The 23,247-nt window shown below is 32.8% G+C and overlaps 1 protein-coding gene across 4 annotated transcripts in view; it reads right to left on the reverse strand.

Annotated features, from left to right (window-relative positions):
- Positions 1-23,247, reverse strand: part of nolo (ADAMTS-like no long nerve cord) — a 789,822-nt gene that overhangs the window by 238,164 nt on the left and 528,411 nt on the right. For all 4 annotated transcript variants that reach the window (XM_089646552.1, XM_089646553.1, XM_089646550.1 and 1 more), the window contains one exon: positions 17,235-17,429. In XM_089646552.1, coding sequence (XP_089502678.1) covers positions 17,235-17,429 — 195 coding nt within the window. The remainder of the gene's footprint in view (positions 1-17,234; positions 17,430-23,247) is intronic.

The raw sequence follows: 23,247 nt of genomic DNA on the forward strand, positions 1-23,247 counted from the left end.
CCGATACTGTCGTTTTAATCACCTGAAATTATTAGTAAAATAAAACGCGTAATGGACCATACAAGAGTATCGATGTATTTTATTTAAAAACAAGCCTCTTACAAATAGCGTCTATCAGCAGGAAAATTTAAAAAAAAATCCATCACAAGGAATCTGATAAATGCGTAATTTGTGGTCAATAGATATCGAGTCACAGTTGCGGATACTGTCAGTATCGCCGTGTTAAAAGATCACAATTAGAAATCAAGACGTTGCTTGACATGGTCTTAGCCGAGTTTGACAACCAGATTTGAATAGCTGGGCACTGCCAACTTTCCTCCTGTTTGCCATCACCACTTCCTTCAGCCTCACAACAAACCCCGATTGAGCAATTGAGAAACAAAAACATTATTTCTCAGAATAGAATATCTTTTATCTACTGATGTATGGAAGTGAGGCATGGAACTGGCAGAGAAAGTCGACTGAATGCTGTCGAAGTGAACTCCCTGAGGCGTATGTGTGGTAAAACTATGTATGATCGTGTGAGAAATGTAGAGATCCGCAAATAGTACAAGGCTGATGTAAGCGTAATAAGTAACATTATAAAGGGACGCTTAGATGGTTTGGGCATGTTGAGCAAATGAGCGAAGAAAGAAGTGTAAGTAGAATATATTATGCAAATGGTAATGGTAGCAGAAGTCGGGGACGCTCGAGGAAGACATGGCACGACCAAGTGAATCAGATACTTGAGTTGGGCCATGTCAAGAGTCAGAATAATAGAAGAGTATGTATGAGACTATATATGAATGCGAATGAGGCAAGAAGTGTAGGTCAAGACCGAGTTGTTTGGCTGTCCTTCCTCCCTGCGTGTCACTGCGGGGAAACGGCTTGCTGATAAATTAGTTAGTTAATCTTTTCACACACTCCATTTTCAATTTTTACAATGACTCCCTCATAACGTACCGTACAAGGTAAATAGCGAAGAAGCGGTTAGTGGCCGAGTCGGCAAATGCTTATGGTTCCTATCCAGGGGTTGTGAGTCCAATTCCTCTGCTATTTGAGTCCTCCTTTATTCCACACGCAACATTTTTAGCTTATTATGATGGTAGTAATAGTTTTTTTTAAATATTTTCACGTTATTTGTAACTCGAAAATGTTTCTTTTTCTTAATATTATGTAAAACTAGCGTAGACATATGAAAAATCACGAGATAATCTGAATTGTTGTACTGAATCAAACAATATTATAAAAATAAGTAGCATCTTATGGCTTGTCTGAATTCTTCACACAATTCCAATTTAGAAAATGATACTTACATTCACAGTTAATTTGAGTTCATTACACCAGATATACTTATACAGGATGCACAACTAACACCCGAAAGTAGTTATGTTTGATGAAATAGTCATTATAAAATTTTTACGACTTTTATTTTAACCAATTTTCGATATTTTTTCCTTGAAAGCTTTCTCGGTTGTGAGCTAAAGATACAGTGGAATTATTTGTCACCCATCTATTCTGACGTGTTTAAGGTACTCATAGTGGGTAGATACAGTAGGTAGGTCTAGGAGAGGATTGGAGCTTCAAAGGCAATATCTGTCTGAAATTCACTTCGATGCGTCTACAGAGCTTCTCAAAAGCTTGTTTGATTAAAAATTTCACGAGACAAAAAAAACATTAGTAGTTAACATACAGATAGTATATACTAAAAGTAGTCATAGAAATTACCACAGAAGAAGGAAGAACATAAGTTTATCGATTCATTATTTTTTAACCCTTGGTACGCCATGAATTATACGACAACCGCCCGATGTACACTGGCTAACATTATTAATAACTTACTTGTTTTGCAAAATGATATGTTTGTAAATTGAATTGTCTCACCAGAAAATTTGTTTTTGTATTTATTCATTTAATTTATAATTTATTGAATATTCTATCTAGTTTCCCGGGGTTAACTTATTTGTTTTTTCTTCAATAATTGCAAAACTTTGTGATGTCACTTTAATTAGATGAAAATATAATACTTTGTATGCAATCGAATTTGATCCTTTCGATTAAATAGTGGTTTCAAAGAAATATTTATTTGTTTAAATACAGAAAAAAACATATTTCACAAAATAATTATACAGTGGCATGCTAATATTTTATAATTAGGTTACAGCAAACCAAATGATAACTGATTTACTTTTCAATAAATATGTGAAATGATTTTTTGTAGGTTTTTTTGGTTCTATTAAAAATACCTACTACGGTGAATGCGTGGTATAAGGAAATGTATGCACGAATTGGTATTGACTTTATTGTTGCAGTGATAGATATGTTTAGTTTGTGTGACTTTGGAATATGGAATGAAATCAAATCAGATAATTGCGGGGTATTTATTATTTTCAAAAGAAAATAATTATTATAAATTAATGTTTTTCAAAAATGACATCAGATACCAATCTTCTGTCGGACAGTAGTATTAATTTTAGATTTTTCATAAGACAGTAACAACCTTACTTACCGTCTTACTAATTAGATCCTTACACGACCGTTCAACGTTGGTGTGGTAAAGCCGGCGTCGAGCCTGGTTTAACGCCATTTTAACCAAACTAACGCCATGAAAAACTTAACGTATTAACGTGAAGTTTTTCACTGTTCTGAACGCGAAGCCCAAAATTTGCCCAACTTTTTTTAGGAAGGCTGGTTAAAGTTTATATTTAACTTAATTTAATTGAATGGGAGTATTTAGTTTATAATTTATATGTCTTAAAAATGTGTGGTGTATTTTTTATATATTTTCAGAGAAATGTTTTTTTCTCTCTATTGTTATAAGAATCTAATTTACCGAAAACATGGGACACCATTTTTTAAATGTACATTATATTAATCAGCTAAATTTAACGCTATTCATAATAAAAATTAGACACATGAGGATATCAAGTAAATAAATACAGTACCTACTATGACTTTGAAGATTACAAATATTGATATTTGACATGGAATTTTGGGCCGTGCTTTGTCGCAGATAAAACAAAAAAATGTAAGTGACCTGACCGGCAATCAGAAAGTGCGTGTTTAATTCCAGTCGGCGGCATTTATTTTCTGTATCTTTTTCAGGCTAATAGTTATTGCTTATAATAATTTGTTAATCTACGTTTATAACCTTAAAGTTTGTACTTGCCGAGTTAATATGCGCCTCTTCCTAACCTTAAAATTCTCACTTTGTATTCGTCTCACAGTATGAGGGTCGCAGAAGTCATTTTTCCTAAATCTCCACCCGGCGCAGTAAAGAGTCCACAATACATGGGATTTTTCCGCCGAAGAAACTTCCAAATCGCCTTTACTATGATTTACTTAGTTGGGGGAATCCGGCTGAGTGGCTAGAGTGTGTAGATACTTTACCAGAGTTTGCTTTACTCTAGCTAGCTAGCAAGAAAGTCAACAATATTTCGATGTCATTGGATAAGCTCTAGTATAAGTGTAGCAAACGATAAATATAAGTTTTGAATTTTCACGTTATTATTGTAGTCGTAAACACTACGAACAGTGGGAAATCCAATTGATATTTAGTGCCATTTTCTTTTAAATCGCCCCTTTCCCTTAAAAATATTTAATATGCCATCCATTAGTCGCGTTAAAAATGAAAATTCCAATTGTTGTATCACTTTATAATATTTATTATTTATTATTATTTTTTCATTTATTTTTCATTTTTATTTGTATTGGCAGTTAGTAGTTTTTAAACTTAGATTTTCTCAGAATTATAAATTTTCAATGTACCAGCAATCAAATGAAATGATTTTTATAGTTTCATTTTCGCAAAAAAAACTGTGTTAGTGCTCGCTAGTGTACATATTTTATGCATTATTACATGTAAGAAAACACTTATCATCTTTGGATGAAATTCTGCCAATGGTAAAAGCTAGAGGGAAAAAATAAATCAAATAATAACAGAATCAACCAAATCCTCTTTGAAACGACAATTTAGTTTTTCTCTCAAAATTGAAAGATCTTCTTGGGAGGCCATGGGTTTAAAAAAAATCATATAACTCAATTCAAGTGACTAAAAGCCTGAAAATGGTCGTAGGACTACACTTCCTTCAATATATAAGAAAACTAGAATTGCTTTCCATGTAAATTTGAATGAAAACAAACGGGCCATTTACTTAGTACCTTTTGGTTCTCGACCATTTTGCACGAGGTCTGTCTCTCTTACACTTGTTTTGTACGCAAATATAGGCCCCGTTTAGGATTTCAATTGCAGCCTGGCAGAAAAACCTTAGCATCACTCTTTGACCTCCATCAACTCTCCTCCACCTTGGAGACAACAAGAATAATCACGACGTAAATACAGCGTAATTGTAGATATGATTTCAAATTTTCACGCCCAAAACTATTACAATGATTTATTTTTGGGGGTTCTTTGCCGTGTTACGCTACCTCCTTCTGCCCTGATGATGAATACTGTAATGCTCTCCAAAAAGTTGGCTAAAGAAGGAGGTAGCGTAACACGACATCCTTCAAAAATAAATCATCGTAACGACGTCCCTATTTTCTAAAACACTTTCTTTATTTTTGGTACAGCGATACTTTAAATGTGTACGTACTAATTTGTATGAACCTACGTGATAAAAATTTTATTTCTGAATTCTGAAAGGAAAATAACAAATTTATGATAATTATTATTTGTAACATTTTGGTTAATTTTTGTAAGCTAATAAAGAGGCCCTAAAAAGTCAATTACTAGAGCGTACGGAAAATTTATAAATGAAGTCAATAAACCCCATTCTTGCTCGCCTTTGTTAAAATCAGGCTTAAACTGCTGAAAAATACTTGAAAAATACAAAAAAAACATGCAATTAGAAGAAATACGAAAAAATCACGAAATTCTTGGAAAAACAACTCTCTAGAATTAAAGAACACTTTGAACAGAAACAATCCAGTATTTTACCGTTATATAACAAAAATCAGACACTGTGTTTCCTTAATTATTTGAAATCATTAATTTGCTCTTGAAATCAAAACAGAGTTTGGCTTACTAAAGAAACGTAAAATGTTTGAGTCATATAATTGGAAGAACAAGAAAAGACCTACAGTTTCAGCAAATTATAAGGAACTCCCGAGAAAAAATATTATGGTTTGATATTATATAAATCAACAAAAATAACATAAAATATAAATTTAATTACATCTAGAATTATTAAATCGACATGTCAAACGATTAAAATCATAAATGATTTAAACGCCCTGTGATTGGTCGCCGGTTCTGACAGAACTTGGTCTGACCCGAACTAAATGCAATCTAGACGGCGTCTTTAGATAAATGTATATTATTTTTATTTTAATGTTCGACATGTATTGAATTTTCTACAAGTCAATATTTATTTTTTATTTAGTTCAGGTTGAATCTTGCGATCATACATAAAGATAGTTGCAAATGTGCGGTGAGAAAAATAGAAGACAATGTTGGTAGTTCTTATTCGAAGTATGATACAGTTAAATGTGACCGTAGGAGATAGGGTCTCATTAGCTGAGTTGGTAGAGCGGTGCCCCTGCAAGACAAGGGTCTTGGGTTCGAGTTTTAGATGTAACCGTATCTTTTTCTGTTTCAGATTTTTGTAAAAAATTATAAAAATGAATTTCTACGGCCGAAAATCAAACCCAGATTAGCTGTTTGGAAGGCAGCTTTGCTGACCATTACACCACCAATTATTGTAAGAACAGTGAAATTCGTAAGTTTTATCCATTTTACATACGTATACGAAAATCTATTTTTATATATTCTATCTTTTTAATAGATTGTTTCACGCGCTGAGCCGTGAAAAATCACCGACTATAATTACTGTACTAAATGAAAATCTATTCTTTCCTCTTCTATACTATTCTATCTTTTTAATTTTAGATTGTTTCAAGCGCTGAACCGTAAATAATCACTATAATATACGAAAATCTATTTTTCTCTCCTCTATTCTATTCTTTTTTTAATTTTAGATTGTTTTAAGCGCTGAACCCGTAATAATCACTGACTATAATCACTATTTTCTATTACAAATCTATTCATCTCTCTTTTATTCTATTCTTTATTTTTTTAATGTTAGATTGTTTCAAGCGTTGACCCGTGAAAAATCAATGACTCTGAATTTTCGCCAAATCAAATCCAATTTTGAAAATTTTAATTAAAATAAGTGTTTGTTAAAAATTTTCTCGTACAATATTGCTTGTCTGAATTCTCCAAATAAACACTTCAAAATGACACTTAAATTTATGAAAAAAAACACAAATCTGAGTTTTAGAGTTCATTGAACAGGAGTTACAGACAAATAGATGGAGTCAAACTGAAGTATATTGTTCAATTATGACAAAAAAAGTACCCTGGCTAAAGTTAAGTAACTTCGGGAGTCGATTATACAAGATAGTACAATCATAAAAAATATTATAATAATGTTTGAAATTTCAACTTTCAAGATTTTTTCCCGAAAAATATCGACAAATTGTTTTACAGTGTTGTTCCTGTTAATTTTGTCGATAAACAAACATCGAGAGCTTTTCGATTATTTTAAGTTTTCCACCTGCTAATGCTAGGGCCTTAGTACCTAGTTTTATAGCTCTGACGGTAATTGCTCGTGATTCTAAAAGTGTACATAAATCAGCTATCAGTAAGCCAAGATCTATGGTTTAGGGTTGCTAGGAAATCAAGACAGAGATAAATCAAAGGTTGACAGATGAGTTGATGGCCCTTGGGCGCAATACTATTGATGTCTCAATTACTTAATGGGAAAATAATTTCGTATCATAATGAGACAAAATTCGTTTAATTTTGATGGAGGGACATTTCAATATTCGTAATGGATGTAAATTTTTGAATACCTTAAAATATAATGATTGAAATTAAATTCGTGGTATTGCGAAGTTTGATTAAGGAAGTAGGGTGAGATGTATTAATTAATTATTGATCCTTCTTGGCATTTATGATTTCAATCAAGCAAAGAAATATTAAAGATAAATAAAAAATCTATGAGCTTAATATCTTCAAGTCAATTCCTTAGAACACTTATTTATCTTGAAGGTTAATTAAAGGGCTAGGATTAGTACCTGTACTAAACTTTTGGAGTTATTACGTTTTCTCTATCATCGCAGACTTCGTCATATTGGGTCGGTAAGGATAATAATAAGATAAGTCCTTCCTGGAAACAGTGACTTTACAGGACGACGGGCTAACTAAACCGCATCCTTTGCAATCATAGCCGCTGTGCAACTATGATGGACGAATGGGGTCTAAATGACTAATATACCATTATAGTGATATATTTTGGGGTATTATGCCGTGTTGCGCTTCCTCCTTCTTAAAGTAACGTTTTGGACAGCATTACAAATACCTTTATGTTAGTCATACTACTTCACAGTTTGTGGGTACGTTATATAAATTATGCAAATTTAAGGGTGTAAATATATTATACGAATAAAAACTATGGATTTTAACAATCGGTTATGTAATCAAATTCCTGAAGGTGAGCTTAAGGTCGAAGTTAATATTACAATAAAATGTTTCAGTGTTATCTTTTTACACAGTGAAATATCTACAAGGACCTCCTACTGCTTGCTACCGTAAACCTTACAGTTTTAATTTGCAATAAAGCACATTTGTGTATTTGCGGAGGTCGACCCTTCAGTGGTAGCCGACAGAGGATAGGGGGCATATGAGGGGAGAGGGTAGTGTAGAAAGAGGTTATGTTAGAGAGAGAGGGGAGTAGTTCAGTGGTGTAACACGCCGCAGACTGTATGGGCAGCCGCTTGGGGCTACGACTCAATGTTAACTAATTAACTATAAAGTTAATTCATCGCAATGGTGGAAAGACAGATTTGAACGCACCCAAATATATACCTTATAAATATATATCTTAAATATTACAATGAGTATTTATGTAAATAAGTTAATCCTAATTAATTGAATATTTACTATAGACTTGTAGAAAAGTTAAAAGACGTCCCATATGAATTAAACTGTATAGGTTTCTCCAAGACGGGTCATAAATATATTCGGGTAGAACTTTGCAATAACTCCAAAAACACATTTTTTCTTTGGAACTCCAAAATAACTTCCGTGTTTATTTCTTTTAATGTATTTATGAAATATTTTCCATTTTACTGTGTTAAGTCTGTCAAGTCTGTTTTAAAATCTATGTACACTGTTCATCCAAATCCCTTTTAAATTCGTTTTCTTATTTAGAAAAAAGTTTATTTTTTTGATTGATGTTGTCTTTCCCAAAATGAGTTATTTTGAACTCACTGGAAATAATATATTGTATTATGATTTAAGATTTTCACGGCCAAAAGTATTTTTGATATTTGTTTTTAGGGTGTTATGCCGTGTTGAACTAACTCCTTCTTTAGCCAACGTTTTAGACAACGTTACACTGTCCATCATCAAGGCAGATGTGTAATACACTGTAACGTTGTCCGAAACGTTGGCTAAAGATGGAGTTAACGCAACACGGCATAAAACCCCAAAAACAAATAAAAAAATATATTGTATTTATTATTGTTATTATTTTGTAATATATTATCACTAAATAAATATTTTTTGGGTCCCATAAATGTGTCTGTACGCCACTGGTTCGGACAAAGCGGGTAGGGCAGTTGGACCCAGGAATACGTGGCAAATCATGGAACTAATTTATTATTCAGCAAAAGGTCAAGCCCGCGCAGTAAAGCAACTGAATTTCCCAAATCCTTGTACGTTTGGAGGTGGAAGGCCCAATGTTCAAACTTCTATTTTAGTTTAGTTTTTTATTATTATTAAATTTTTTAACAATATGATTTTGAAAACGAGTATAATTACCTTAACCATAAATCATAAAAAAACTACATGTTTAGTAGGATGTATATGTATCGCATATTCTCTGTATTCTCATTGTTCGACAAATATTGAAAACTTGTTGAAGCTAGAATAAGGTTATGATGGAATAAGGAATTAGAGTGAAAAATATTATGGCATTAAAAAATATTAATTTTTATGTACAAAAGTTGATTCAGAATATATAATTATAGAAAAATTTAGAAAACGTCATTTAAAAATGAATAAAACACATTCACAATAAAGCGCCCTGTGTTGTTGGCACAATTGAATTTGTTAATTCTGACGTCACTAAATTCTAAAAACTGTCATTAAATTATTAAAGAAAATATGCAGTTGAAACGCCAAAGTTAAATTTGTAGAAAAAAAATAGTAAATCACCTAAATCAAACTATTGTACTTGTATCAAAATGATCTCGTAACAAAAGTTGACCTAAGTGATAGAGGAGCACTATTCTTATTCGTTAATTTGATAGCGTCACGCCATTTTCTTCCTAGTACCGCAAATACGTAGTACCGTAAATTGTTCATAAGCCACGGATGTGTTTTTGCACTTTTGTATAGTACAATAACAGTAGCGAAGAGAAGCTGATATTTCACATAGTGTTCTTAAATATTAAAAGCTGGTAAACTTAAGAATAAACGACGTGTCGGCTCTCCACGCCGCCATACACAATACCGTGTCTGTTGAAAAAAAAACATGGGCACTTTGTGACTGGTGACGTCATACAGACAAACCACAGAAGTGTGTGTTTTGGGGAAACCTGAGAAGTTAAAACACTGAATGTTATTTATATCATTAAAACTAACTATAACGATACAAATATACCGGTATTTGAGTTATTACTGGGATATAAAGTTACTACTGATGTAAAATAGGAAAAAAGATTGGAGTTTCAGAGAGAATTGGAATTGATAATAGTTGATTTCACATATAATAGCAGACTTAAGGATGAGATTGAGATGACCAGTGTTTTTTGATATAGTGTCCTCTGCGTGCAGTTTTATCTTTTATAAGCATAAACTTTTAAATATAAGTGTGTTTGTCGGAAGTGACTTGCCAGGTTGCGCCCTTAAGGTGATTTTTCACAAAAACGGCGCTCTACAAATTATCCAATTATTATTATTATTATTATTATAAATTGGAGGCAAAAGAAATAGTGTAGATCATTTTCGTCGTGCCACAGCTCACTGGGTGTTGTTAATGCTGTTTTAAACAAATAAGTTTTCTGTTGCAAAGTCATATACGATGTAATAGTAAAAAAAAAAACAAAAAAATTGTAAGTAGGTTCCTACATACCTTTAAATGCATTTTCAATGTTAAATATGATTACAGTAAAGCTCTTGACTTGTTCTGTTTGATGGTTTGTTAAGATTAATTAGTATTATAATCTTCTTCAATAAATAACATAATTGGTAAAACTTACTAAAGTTATTGCAAAACAAAAAAAAAAGTTCAATTTCATCAATGCCAGACGTTTACTGGTGTCACCACCCTCCAGGTATGAATGTGCCACATTTATGAATAATGGTGTAATTAAGATTATAAATCTAAGCTCCGCATTGTTCAAGTGTTGTGCTTGACGCTGGGTAGAACCGGCCATTGTAATTTACCCTCAAGACTCCGAGATTTAGTCGCGGTGAACTTCGTTTATTGATTAGCGTGGTAATATTAAATTTAATGGGGTTGTGGTTCTCATATAACTACACTGTGAAGGAATCAACAAACTTCAATATAAAATTAAGAACTCCTCGGATACGACTCTTATAAATTATAATAGTAAACAAAAATGTATAAATCAATTATATCAAGTCAAGTTTAAGCAACTTTTTATGCATAGTTACAAAAAATAATTTTTGCTAATTTTGTAAATTATTATTTACAAATTTATGTTTTTAAACCTAAGGGTGGGGTGTCAGGGGGTGATCCTAAAATAGTTTTTTGGGTACTTTAATATACTGTTTGGGTTTTATTAAAAATAAAAATGAATTAATCTAGCCTAAAAAACTATTTAAACATTATTATGTCAAAACATGACGTAAAAAAAGGACAAATCATAACTTTTTTTAACAAGACAGCTTAACTAATGTATGGTTTTCCTTTATCTAACTGTTACAGAGTGTTTTTAATGACATAAAAGAAATGTATTTTATCGCGTCTATTGACTGCTGTGGCGTACGACAAATAAAAATGGACACCATCTTTAACCGGAGCCGGAACGTATCAAACAAAATTTCAGAAAGACGAAATGCAAAAAGCTGTCATTAAAACAGTCTATTGTTTTTCTTCACAATCTGCTTGCATTTTCAGTCATACTGCATTATGTCAATAATTTCTTCCAGTCATATTCGTATTGCCTTTAAATCCGGCAACAAGATTGTGTTGATATTTCGATTCCCGTAATAAGGCCCCTTCGCCCTATTTGCTGTTTACGAGAAAATGACCATTGGCACGAGGTTTCCCCAAAAAACCGACCGTAATGGGAGATTGGCCTGTTTTCCCATTTGCTCAGATCTCTGGCATAGGTATACCCTCAAATACAGAATCATACAGCCATACAGTGATATGCCAAATTGACTTATTAATAAAAAAAGAAAGTCAGGTAGACTTTTATCTTAAACAAAATTTTTAGACTTAAAAATAAAAAGCTTGAATTTAGCTGTGCCAACATAAAAATAAAAAGCTCGAATTTAGCTGTGCCAACATAAAAAAATGATCTATGTAAACTTGTTTACATTTTTTAGCAGTCAATAAATTATCGTTATTTTCATAATTTTATCTAACTTATTCGCTGAAGTACGTTTTATTTAAATATCACATGAATTAAGATTCCCAACTTTCAAAACTTTAATTCTCTCGTCATTAAATTTAAACATCTTTTCTGACTCGAATATTAAGCTCCAAATATTTTGAAAGTCATTGGTAACGTTATTTTCTCAATGGACCATCGTATTTTAAACCTACATCTAATTGTATTTTTTTTTAATAACAATTTTTTTTCTTATATTTTAATATTTTACATCATAATTTTTTTATTAAATATGCAAAGGCGGTGTTTAAATCGTAAATTCACCTTAAAATTAAATTTAACCACCATCTACATGAGTTTCGAAGGCAAAAATTTCCATCAAACTTTTCAAAACAAGACATGACGACATATTTCTTATTTTTCACTATTTTATACTTCATATTTTTTATTAAATATGCAAAGGCGGTTTTTAAATCATAAATTCACCTTAAAATGAAATTTAACCACGTCATCTACATGAGTTCCGAAGGCAAAAATTTCCATCAAACTTTTCAAAACAAGACATGACGACATACTATTCATATATTATAAAAAAAATCGTTCTGAAACTCGGGGTGAGCCGAGAAAGTTTGTAACTACTAGACAGTTGTTATTGATCAAAACTTTATCTCAAAATACATCATTTTCACCGACCATTAATTAAACACCCACAATCATCAAAATAGTATTACCAATAACGATAAAAAGGCCCCAACATAAAGGACAATCGCATCATTTTTACAAGTAAATACAAGAGTTCAGAGCTCCAAGGGTCGTGGCATTATGCACACCCTATATCTTAAGGGTGGCCTTCCAAGGGTCTTGTATGGGTGTGTGGCAGGTCCCACTGATTTCTAAACGGGGTCCAGGGTCATTTGGGAAATTTGATTGCATTCAGGTCAGCACTGGGACACTGTGGCCTTAAAGAAAGGGTTGAATACAGGGAAGGATTGAGAGATAAAAAATTTATGAAAGATATAGATTTTTCAAACAGGTGAAAAATAAAAATTAGGATTGAACCAGAAAATTTTTATTGGATGTTTTTTAAATATGCACAATATTTTGCTTAAATATTGAATTGTAATATTTGATGTTTAAAGGTTATGTTTTAAAAGATATGTTTGATATACTGGCGGTGTTAAAATTCCAGTAGTTTAATTCCTACAAGTTAAGTCCAAAAAAATAAACATTTACATCCAGAAACGCGTTATTAATTTCAAAAGAATGTTCACAATTTGTAAAAAAAAATCAAATTTAAACGTTAAATCAAAAAAAGTCTTCTCTCACATAATTTGAACAATTTCAATTAATGTAATAAAAAATTATAATCATTAATTTTATTCAATTTCATGAACATCTCTCGAGTAGTATCCCTAATATTGAGTAATTTTGAGAGACGAACGGAAATATTGAACGGCAGTGAAAATAAATAAAAGTAGTATACAGTTATTTGGATCTAGTAAGCTAACGTCTATAGAACCATTTCAAGATTAGATTAGATTGCTGCATAAGTCCTGCAGCAGGGCAATACTGACAGTATCTCAGTAATTTGACTGCCGTTATTAAAATTGTTACTAAGTTGATTATTATTAACTTGTTATTAAGTTAAATTTTTTTGAAGTGAAACTTCTTTACGCGCGTCATGCAATTTCGAGGACCGGAGTAAAACCGACTCATGACCGAAACGAAAATGCGGGTACCCCCACCACCGATTAAAGTTCATTTGATCTAGTCAAAGTTTTGAAGTAACATATAAATGCTTCTTAGCTCATCCCGACAACTGGCGTTGGTGGTGTAATGGTCAGCATAGTTGCCTTCCAAGCAGTTGATCCGAGTTCGATTCTCGGCCATCGCACATTATTTTTTTGTTTTTAACGCCTTTTTCATTCAATATCTTATTTTTTAGTAGGTCAGAACATTTTTTAAAAGAAAATAATATTGCAAAATAATAAAAACACTTATCTCACTGTGATAAAACATTACTCCGCTAGAGCGCGCTTTGCGTTATTGTGTTGGATTAAAATTATTATCTAATCCGTATATTATGATAATTGTATTACATTTATTTAATTAATTTATTTATTTTGATAATATGTAATAATTTACAGAAAAAAAAATTAAAACTATCTCCCTCTGATAAAATATCCGTTCGCTAGAGCGCACTACGCGATCTTGTGTGGGATTCTATTTCTGTACATTGTACATTATTTTTAAAAATATATTATATTTTGGGTGTGATGTAGGTAACATTATAAAACATAACAAGCTCTCATATTTTCAGAACCTACATAATATAATCAATTTATGCGGCTTTGCTTACAGTTGGTGCTCAGCGTGGTTGGCTTTCAATCAGTTAAGCGAGGTTCGATTCTCGGCTGTGGCATTTTTGAAGTGAAACCTTGTTGAGGTGGGGGAGCCGCTCACGAACGTTCTCTCTCTTCTCTTCTTTCCTCTCTCTCAGACACCAGCGAACTGCGCCACGCCAAGCATCAGCTGAAACTAGAAGTTTCACTTCTGTCTTGCGTAGGCTTGACACACCCACTTTTTTTCTTTTCCTTTACATCACAAATAATAACCTGAATAATTAAACAACTACCGGTTGTTAGATTCCCAAAATTACAATGTAATGAATTTCTACAGTGTGATTTGTTTGAATCAGAACTTCACGTCTTTAAACCTAAAATAAATTAAAAAAAAATCAAACAAAACATATAATTCTACAAAATTTACATCCATAATTTACCCATAATTTAGATCCATCTCATCTCCGTAGGTATTGTAATCTTTTTTGTATTTTCTAATCATAATTAAGAAATAACAGTGAAAACCTATTATCGGTATAATTATTTTACATTTTCTACCATTTCTAATAAAATATTGTAACTTTTTGTTTGCCTATTCAAAATAAAAATAAAAAATTTTGTCGGTCGATTTAGAAATTTGTAAAAAGTGCATATAAAATTATTTTTGTTTATTACAGCATCCATGTAGCTTAATTTGAGATTTTCGAAACCAATACTGTCTAATTTAGTTCACCAAATTTGGCTTTTCACTAACGGTAATCTGATTGCTAAAATAATATATATTTATATTTTTATGACAAGACAACGAAGTTACATAAAAAAATCAGATTAAATATGGTTTAGCAAAGTCAAATAAAGGATATAATTTGACGTGTTATATACAATTGCCAGACAGCCATCAATCACAACTTTCCATCATGTTTAAATCATTTCATCAATTCGGCTTGTCTACACTCTACAACGAGTTTCAGAGATAAAGCTGATAGTGTTTTTATACTTGTGATTTACAAGGCAGTCCGGGGGTGTATTGCTTCGTTTCTACCCTTAGGTTAGATCCGCCCCCCCAGGGGCGAATTCGGGGAATCTTTCCCTTTTTTATTTTTCCCTTTTTATCTCTCCCGACGAATTTTATTGGCAGTTTCCATAATAGAGAGCGGAGGATGACCGCGTGTACACAGGGGCGGAATGTTTTATTTAAGAGGAATAAAACAAAGGAAGGAATATGGCGAGATGATTGTCTTGTTTTGTGACAGATTGTATTGCCGGAGTTAACGAGAATGTTCTATGCATTAGTCCGAGTGATCTTTTGACGTTTATGATTATTTCCACGTCTTACTTTAGCAAATAAAAAGTTTTTTATTCATCAAATAAAACTCTTTGTGTTGGACAAAAGGTTGTACAATTAAAATAAACATGTTTTATTTTAACCCTGCTAACATTGATAATTTAATAAGACATTATATTGTTTTGCTATATTTTTGACATATCGATAAAGTCAGTTTTTGTGAAATATGTCGATCTTTCTGTCCCTTCCATTTATAATCGACAAACTACATTTATCACATCATTTTCACAACAGTCAATATTAGAATCTTATATCAAACCTTTCCCTAACCGTCTTACTTCTCAATTGTTTTCGTTTCAAACTTATGTTTTCCTCTTTTAACTTGTTTTCCATGCTCATCTTCTGGTTTTTCTGCAATTAAAATTATCCTTAAAAAAACTGATTCAAATGTGATAATCAAATCAAATAAGAAAATACTTAAAATCATCTTCTTTTCGTGAGCCTTTAATCGTCCAGCGTCGAACTTCTCAAATTAGTTTACCGTAATTTCTCAACTATTCTAACCCATGCAAACTTCATGTCAATTAAATCTAATTGCAATAAAATACACGAACATCTCAAATATTAACGACCTTTTCTATCAAGGGTAACAGGGATCTATATTAAACACATACCGAATCGTTGAGTTTCTTATTTGGTTCCGTTTTGTAACTCGTGAACTTTTCTCAAAAATGTAATTTCACCGGTTTGCATTTTACAACGTACATACGCAATCGTTCACCATCCAGAATCGATGACGATATGTAAGGGTAGTGTGATAGTTCAAGCTACATAGCATATATGGCTCTAGTGTTAGCAGCTTGTATAGTTTATAGAGTTATTCAAAAGATGTCTCTAATGTACAAGTTTGCCCCTTCATGTTCAGAACTGAGGTGACATTGGCCTCCTGGCCGCCCTACACACTGTTTCCTGATTATAAGAGGTTTTAGGCTAAATAAAGACAGTGTTTTCTTGTGAAGATGATGTTATAATTGTCACGAGTTATTTACGACAGGTAGGGCGATACACTGATAACTTGAGTCCGGAAAAAATAAAATCTCTATTTTGGGCAATTTTTCACCGTTTTTCGTAAAAAAAATCAGTATCATTATTATATCAAACTTTTGTATTTTACGCTAAAAACGGCAGATTGTCACAGTAAATGACCTTACTAACTCTATAAAAGGTTTCTTAAAGCTCCGACACCCATTCAAATTTTTAAATCTTCATTTATCTCCATAACTTCTTGGGGATCACGGCTTGACGCAGCTATGTTATATTATAATTTTTTTTGCTAACAATTACCATGAAATTAAAAGTGTTATTATTGACGATCTGACTGACAATCTCTCTACCGCTCCATCACACTTAAAGTTTTTCGATTTCAAACAAGTTTACTGAAAAAGGCATAATTTCCTCCCGGAAAACTTTTGAAAATAATTTTACTGTTAATTTTAACTGTCCTTAAAATCAAAAGTAGGGAATAATTTTAATTTAAAATTGTATCACTGTTTTCGTACTGTTCTGTTTACTGTGTTTTATTTTTTAAATGCCAAGTATGTTTCCTTTTATTGAAATAAATTACCTTCGCTAAAGCTCAAAATTGCATACCAAAAAATAATTTGGTATGCAATTATAAAAATGGGGGCGGGATTGGGAGGAGACCTTTTGACCCCTCTTGCAGTACTATCTCGACCAATAGCCTTGTACCGCAGTGGATTCACAAATCCACTTTATTCATACCGCCCCTCAAAATTTACCTTGGTTTCCTTAAAAATACCCTCCATACAGCATCCCCAAAGATCACATGACAGGAGACACTGAGGAAAATTATTTTCTTTAGGGCCTCCTGTCTGGTGCTAATGTATTTTGGATTTTTTTTATAAATCTTTGCATTTTTCAATTTTCGATGTCTTTAAATGCCCATATTTATGATTCTTTCCGATCCTTACTGATAACTAGTTCAAAGACTAAAATAAATAGTATCAAAGTCCTACCTTAGGTCCAGTCTCGTCAGAGTACGAGGGTGTTCCAGTCCTAGCAGTCTCCCTGGTTTCCAAGCCCGGAGGACTCTGTCTAACATTGCCGTTGCTGTTCCCGTTGTTGTTGTTGTATATGTCATAGTCAGATGGCGTGGAACTGCCCCACAATATCTGCTGGAAGTTCGCTCGTGCCCCTGATGCAAGAGCCGCCTGTTAAAGAAGAAAACATGCATTAGATTGTGTGAAAGAGAGATGAAGTTAGGCTGGCGCGTGCGCACTGCGAAGTAGACAAGTTTTTTGTTTAGTTTGTGGTAAATTATATGGCGGAAACAATGCGTAATTTTACCGATGAGTTATGTACATCGCATCATAAGTTGATGTAAGCACGGCACCTACACAGATGCTTTGCTTGCATACAACATGTTTCAAACTTGATTTTCGATCTCGGAAATGAAAATCATAATACAAATAACACACTGAAACACTTAACGAATAACTGTTAAATTTTGGAAATAATGATTAATATGCGCAAGCAAGTCAAATCGCTGTTTTTCAGTGACCTATCGCGTTACCATCGATACGCACAAATACACATATTTCTTAGTATGTTTTGGTCATCTCAACCCTAATCGTACGACTAGAACGCTTTTAGATGTTTTGGTCATCTCAACCCTAATCGTACGACTAGAACGCTTTTAGATGTTTTGGTCATCTCAACCCGAATCGTACGACTAGAACGCTTTTAGATGTTTTGATCATCTCAACCCTAATCGTACGACTAGAACGCTTTTAGATGTTTTGGTCATCTCAACCCTAATCGTACGACTAGAACGCTTTTAGATGTTTTGGTCATCTCAACCCTAATCGTACGACTAGAACGCTTTTAGATGTTTTGGTCATCTCAACCGTAATCGTACGACTAGAACGCTTTTAGATGTTTTGGTCATCTCAACCGTAATCGTACGACTAGAACGCTTTTAGATGTTTTGGTCATCTCAACCCTAATCGTACGACTAGAACGCTTTTAGATGTTTTGGTCATCTCAACCCTAATCGTACGACTAAAACGCTTTTAGATGTTTTGGTCATTTCTTTCAAATCTCCACTTTTTCCACACATTCGGCCTTAGTTAAACATTACTAATACAGAAACTGACGTCAAATGGTTCATGGAAAAATATATACATCGTTAACACAGCCAAAGAGGGTTGTTTATTGATTGTAAAAACTTGAAAATTCACATCGAATATCGTAATATACATTTCAGATTTCGTTTTTTTATATTAAAATATTTAAATTTCATGCATTGAAAAAGTGAACACATTTAAAAAAATTGAGGGATGTGAAATTTTGAAAACACATTTAGTTAGGAAATCTGCAAGAAAACTGTCATCTCATTTTTAATCAAGTTTATAAAATAAAAAAAATGATTAAAAAATATTATCATAACTCCCAGAGAATATTAACAGCAAAAAAGGTATTTGCATTGTAAGCACAATGTAAACGTTGTTTTCTTTGATTTATATTTACCTTTACAAATATAAAACATTTAAAAAAAAAAAAACATCACTTGCATAGAATTCTTACTAAATTAAAAGTCAATCAAAGAATAATGTGTCCAAAATGGCCCAACTTTTCACAAGTCAGTCAGCGGAAAATCCAACGTTGCCAGTTCTTTCGGCGCCCAGTTAAATATATTTTTAATAGTACCAACTCGAATCTAAGTTTTATAGTCTTTATACAATGTGTAACGAAAATACCGTTTAACGAATGTGTAGTGGTTTTTATTGAGTAAAGCCGAATGTTTTAAGGATCATATTCAGTTTGATATCGGCTTTCCTCAACAGGGTTGGTATCGGAACTCCATCGTGCCCTCAAGCGTTGCTTCTTTTGACAAATTTCATGCATCAGACGGATTTTTTGTTATTTATTTAAGACTTGCAAGGGTTGTTATTTTCAAAAAAAATAATGGTATGTACTAGTAAGAAGTAGCAAACAGTAGGAAACTTAAAGAAACCGTTGGTAGGTAGGTATTAACCGATGCTTTGTTTAATGGACGTCCGTCAAGGAACAACGATTTATCTTTGGGAAAACTCATCACGGGAGGAAACAATATACTTTGAACAAAAGGTGAAAGAAACAGCCTTAAATGTATTGCGATTTCCTTGTCCGAATCGATGAATAAGCTACATTTCTTCTTTCGAAATGAGAGGATAATAGACATGTTTGTTTGCAACCACAAACCAGGAGCTTTGAAATATTGTGTTCTCGTTTTCTTTAAGTAGTACAGTGGTACAGTGTTGTACAATTAATATATTATATGACCAAGTTACGAAATATAACTATAAGATTCTATATTTTTTTGAAATAGCACTCATATTGATTGAAAATAAGTAAAAAAAGCACAAAGTCTAATAATATTAATTTAATGGCCTCCGTGGTTGAGGAGTAAGGCTCTCGACTAGCAATCCGAAGATCGCTGGTTCAAATCCTGGCGTGCGCAAGTAAATTTTATTTGGTGAATTGATGTTATCTCACAATGTATTAATTAATAAAATTATATATAGTGTACTTGCGGCACGTTCCAGAATGGAAGATGCTCTCAGTATTGCCCTGGTGTAAGACCACCATTCCAAATTGAAACGTTGCTTGAAATGGTAATCAAGAGTTGTTTATAATCTTACATAAATACGAAAAACGAAAAAAAAATTAAATAATATGTGTTCAAATTAGATAATTGATTTACAATAACAAATAACACCAAAGCAGTAGTCGCATAATGACCCAGATACAATGATAGTCTTATACAGTAGCATTATAAGAAGTAACAATACTTTCTTGTAGCATGGCGAACAGATGATAATCATTTGAAGTCCATTACCTTGTAATGGCTATAAACAAAATTGATTTTATATATATATTCAAAATATCTGTAAAATGATTTTCAGGAAAAACCTATTTTATATAGTTTATTTTTTTAGTTAGTTATTTTTGACAATTGAAAATAAAAGGATTCTGCTCGCGATAGAAAAGGCTTTTTAAGAAATGTGTGCGTTGATCTAGAAACTTAATATTCGATTTATTGTGCCAGAAGGAACCGAGAGTTTTTATTGCTTACAACAAACAGATTTCTGATTAACAGTTAACACATTATTAAAAAAAGCGTACAGCTTTTAAAGCGCCATGTTTTAAAGGTACAATTTTATCTTAAAACGTTTGCCGTGTTTTTATTAATAACGTATGAATATTTTATATTATTTGATTTATATTTGAGATTGATGCGAAGTTCTTAAACGACATTTTAAAAGCTTTTTCACTTTTTCAACATCGAAATATACTTGTTTCTATAAAATAATATAAAAAATAACATATTATAATGAAAACATCATTTTACGAGTATTTACAGAAAAAATGTAAACGTTTCAAAGCAGAGATATTCATACGTAATGATAAATGCTTTTGTGTGATCAAAATTTTATATATATTAATAAATAAAATAAATAAGTAAAGAGAATGTAACATTCGCAAGTAACGAATAACCTTCAAATATATTTTTATTTATCTCCCACTACCACCACAGTAAACGGAAAATGTTGCTTGTATTGTGATGGCTTAATGACTTAACAGACGCAATGCCAACTCAGCCACTGACCGGTCAATCAAGATGCTTCAAATATATTTCCGGAAATTCACTTCAGTACCATAGACATTCAAGTTGATAGACGAGCCAATCGGTAAAAAAGGAAACAAGTCACGAGGAGCGGGGAGGTGGCGCTCGTTGTAACGGTCTACCTTTCCGTGATTTGTTAGTAAATGAATCTGACAGTATACAGGCATGTCACTTTGTAATAATTGTTATTTAGTCCTCTTCGTGTAGTTTTTCACCAGGGCGACACTGAGAGTATCAACCATCCTGGAATGCATCACAAATATACTTAGGTACTTTATAAAAGTATTCTACTTAATACTATTATTTCAATTTTTATAATAAAGATTTTATTTTCTTTAGACATAAAATTTTGTTTCAACACTGATTTATCATGATTAGTCATGATTCAAGTAAAACATTATAATTTTCAAGACTCACTCAAACACAATGTATTTCTATTCCGGTAGTCAAAGCAGTTGATTTCATAATCGTTACAATCAAATGTAAGATCTTTTTATCGTGGGTAAACAATGAATTATAATTCTACACATATTAAATATTATTGCTTTTCCGTTTGATTATGTAAACCTTTCATCTTTCTACATTCTCGATTATTGAGAATTTTATCACCAAACTGAGAAGAGATGATCTTTAATTTGATTGATTTTGATAACATAATCAAACGTCCCGTCTTGAACGGAACCCGTTTTTCAGTACCCCGTATCCCGTTGTCCCCGAGGAGAGCTTCGGTACGCCAAAATGTCCCGTTTTCAGAAATGCTAAATCAAATGAAGACCAAAATATTTATAAAGATTGTATAGCTATGCAGGAACTTATCCGCGCTGCAGTCATATTAAAATAGGGTTGGGGTAAATAATATCATTTAAATAATGCGTCTCAAGTTAAAGAAGGGAGAATGTAGGAACAACAAAGGTAGCAGTCCCCAATGGTGTACTGATACTCTTTTGTGTGGCAGTGAAGTGTGAAATTGACTAATAAAGAATTAAAGCAGACTAAGAATGCTGTAGAAATGAGATCTCCGAGGCGTATTTGTAGTAAATTCACATACTGACGACCATTTTAAAGAGTGTGTGGGAAACGGCGTGATGATTAGTTAGTGTATAAATTCTTCAGTATACCGACAACAAAATAAAATAAAAACATAGCCACTCATCTCACTCTATTAATATTTTTGTTTCGTTATGATGCTTGTCATTTTTCTGGCATTATCAGCTTTGTTCTACTCCCACCAACCATAGGAGCAGGGATTCAAACTTCGCGCTTGATTTTGGTACATGACAGGCACGCACTGAAAGAAGTGCGGCAAGTAAAAATCCAATCGTCATCGACAAAAGACCGAAGAAAAAACTGCCCTATTACTCTTATTATGTGTAGCACCAATGCTTGCCGATTGTATGCATTAGCTCATGTGAAAAAAGGTGACTTGTGATTAATCGAAAGTTCTTCCCAAGTGAGGGCCACACTGGACATAAAACCAAAAAATCATCATCTTGGTAAGTACAAAAATTTAGCAACTACTTTGTGTGTTGGTTGGGGTAGCGCAATATCCTTGTCAAATAACGAGTCTCCTGGAAAAGAAAAAGTCTAACGCATTTTTTTGTCCCAAATTACGGTGACGCAATTCCAGCGTCATCGTACAATTTTAAACGAGTAATTTTTCAAAAATGAAAAATCATTATCTTATCTTATATAACGCAATGGACTCGTTTTTTGTTACGCCATTGAAAGAAAGAAATCATTTATTTAACTGCAATAAAACATTTCCATTTTTAATGCAATAAGTCTTCAATACGAAAATCTTGCGCCGTTCTATGAATATGGCTCCACGTAGCAAAAAGGTTCTTTACAATGTAACGACGTTATGAGATAACGACTTCTAACGGATGTCTACAGACAGAATAAGTTCACTTGTGCACAGGGGCGGTGCGTGAGGCAAATAAACACCCTTAAAATAATATTACTGATGCAGTGTTTTTAGCATGGTGTTCTCTTTTCTTTTACATTAACACCACACAAGAAGCCCTGAGGATAATAATTTATTTGAGGGCCTATGTCATCTATGGGGATGCTGTGTGGAGAGTCTTTTTGAGGAGAGGGAGGAGTGAACATGTTGGTGTGCGAAATAACAGAGCCTGGCAAATCGTTCCATATCCGAGCTGTTGAACACGTGAACGACTTGTAGAAGCGACCCGTTCTCATTTGCAAATGTAAACAGTGTACATATGTTGGATGCACGTTTGGCGTGTGTCTTGATTATGCACCGGTGCCGAAAGCGTACAAAATCTTATCTTTTCCATAACAAAACTACTGATAAACTGTAATATAATCCGAAGTAACCTGCCATGTATGTCTCTGTATCT

Source organism: Hesperophylax consimilis, chromosome 24 (genome assembly GCF_061612785.1).
Source record: "Hesperophylax consimilis isolate HC1 chromosome 24, BYU_Hcon_1.0, whole genome shotgun sequence".
Lineage (NCBI taxonomy): Eukaryota > Metazoa > Arthropoda > Insecta > Trichoptera > Limnephilidae > Hesperophylax > Hesperophylax consimilis.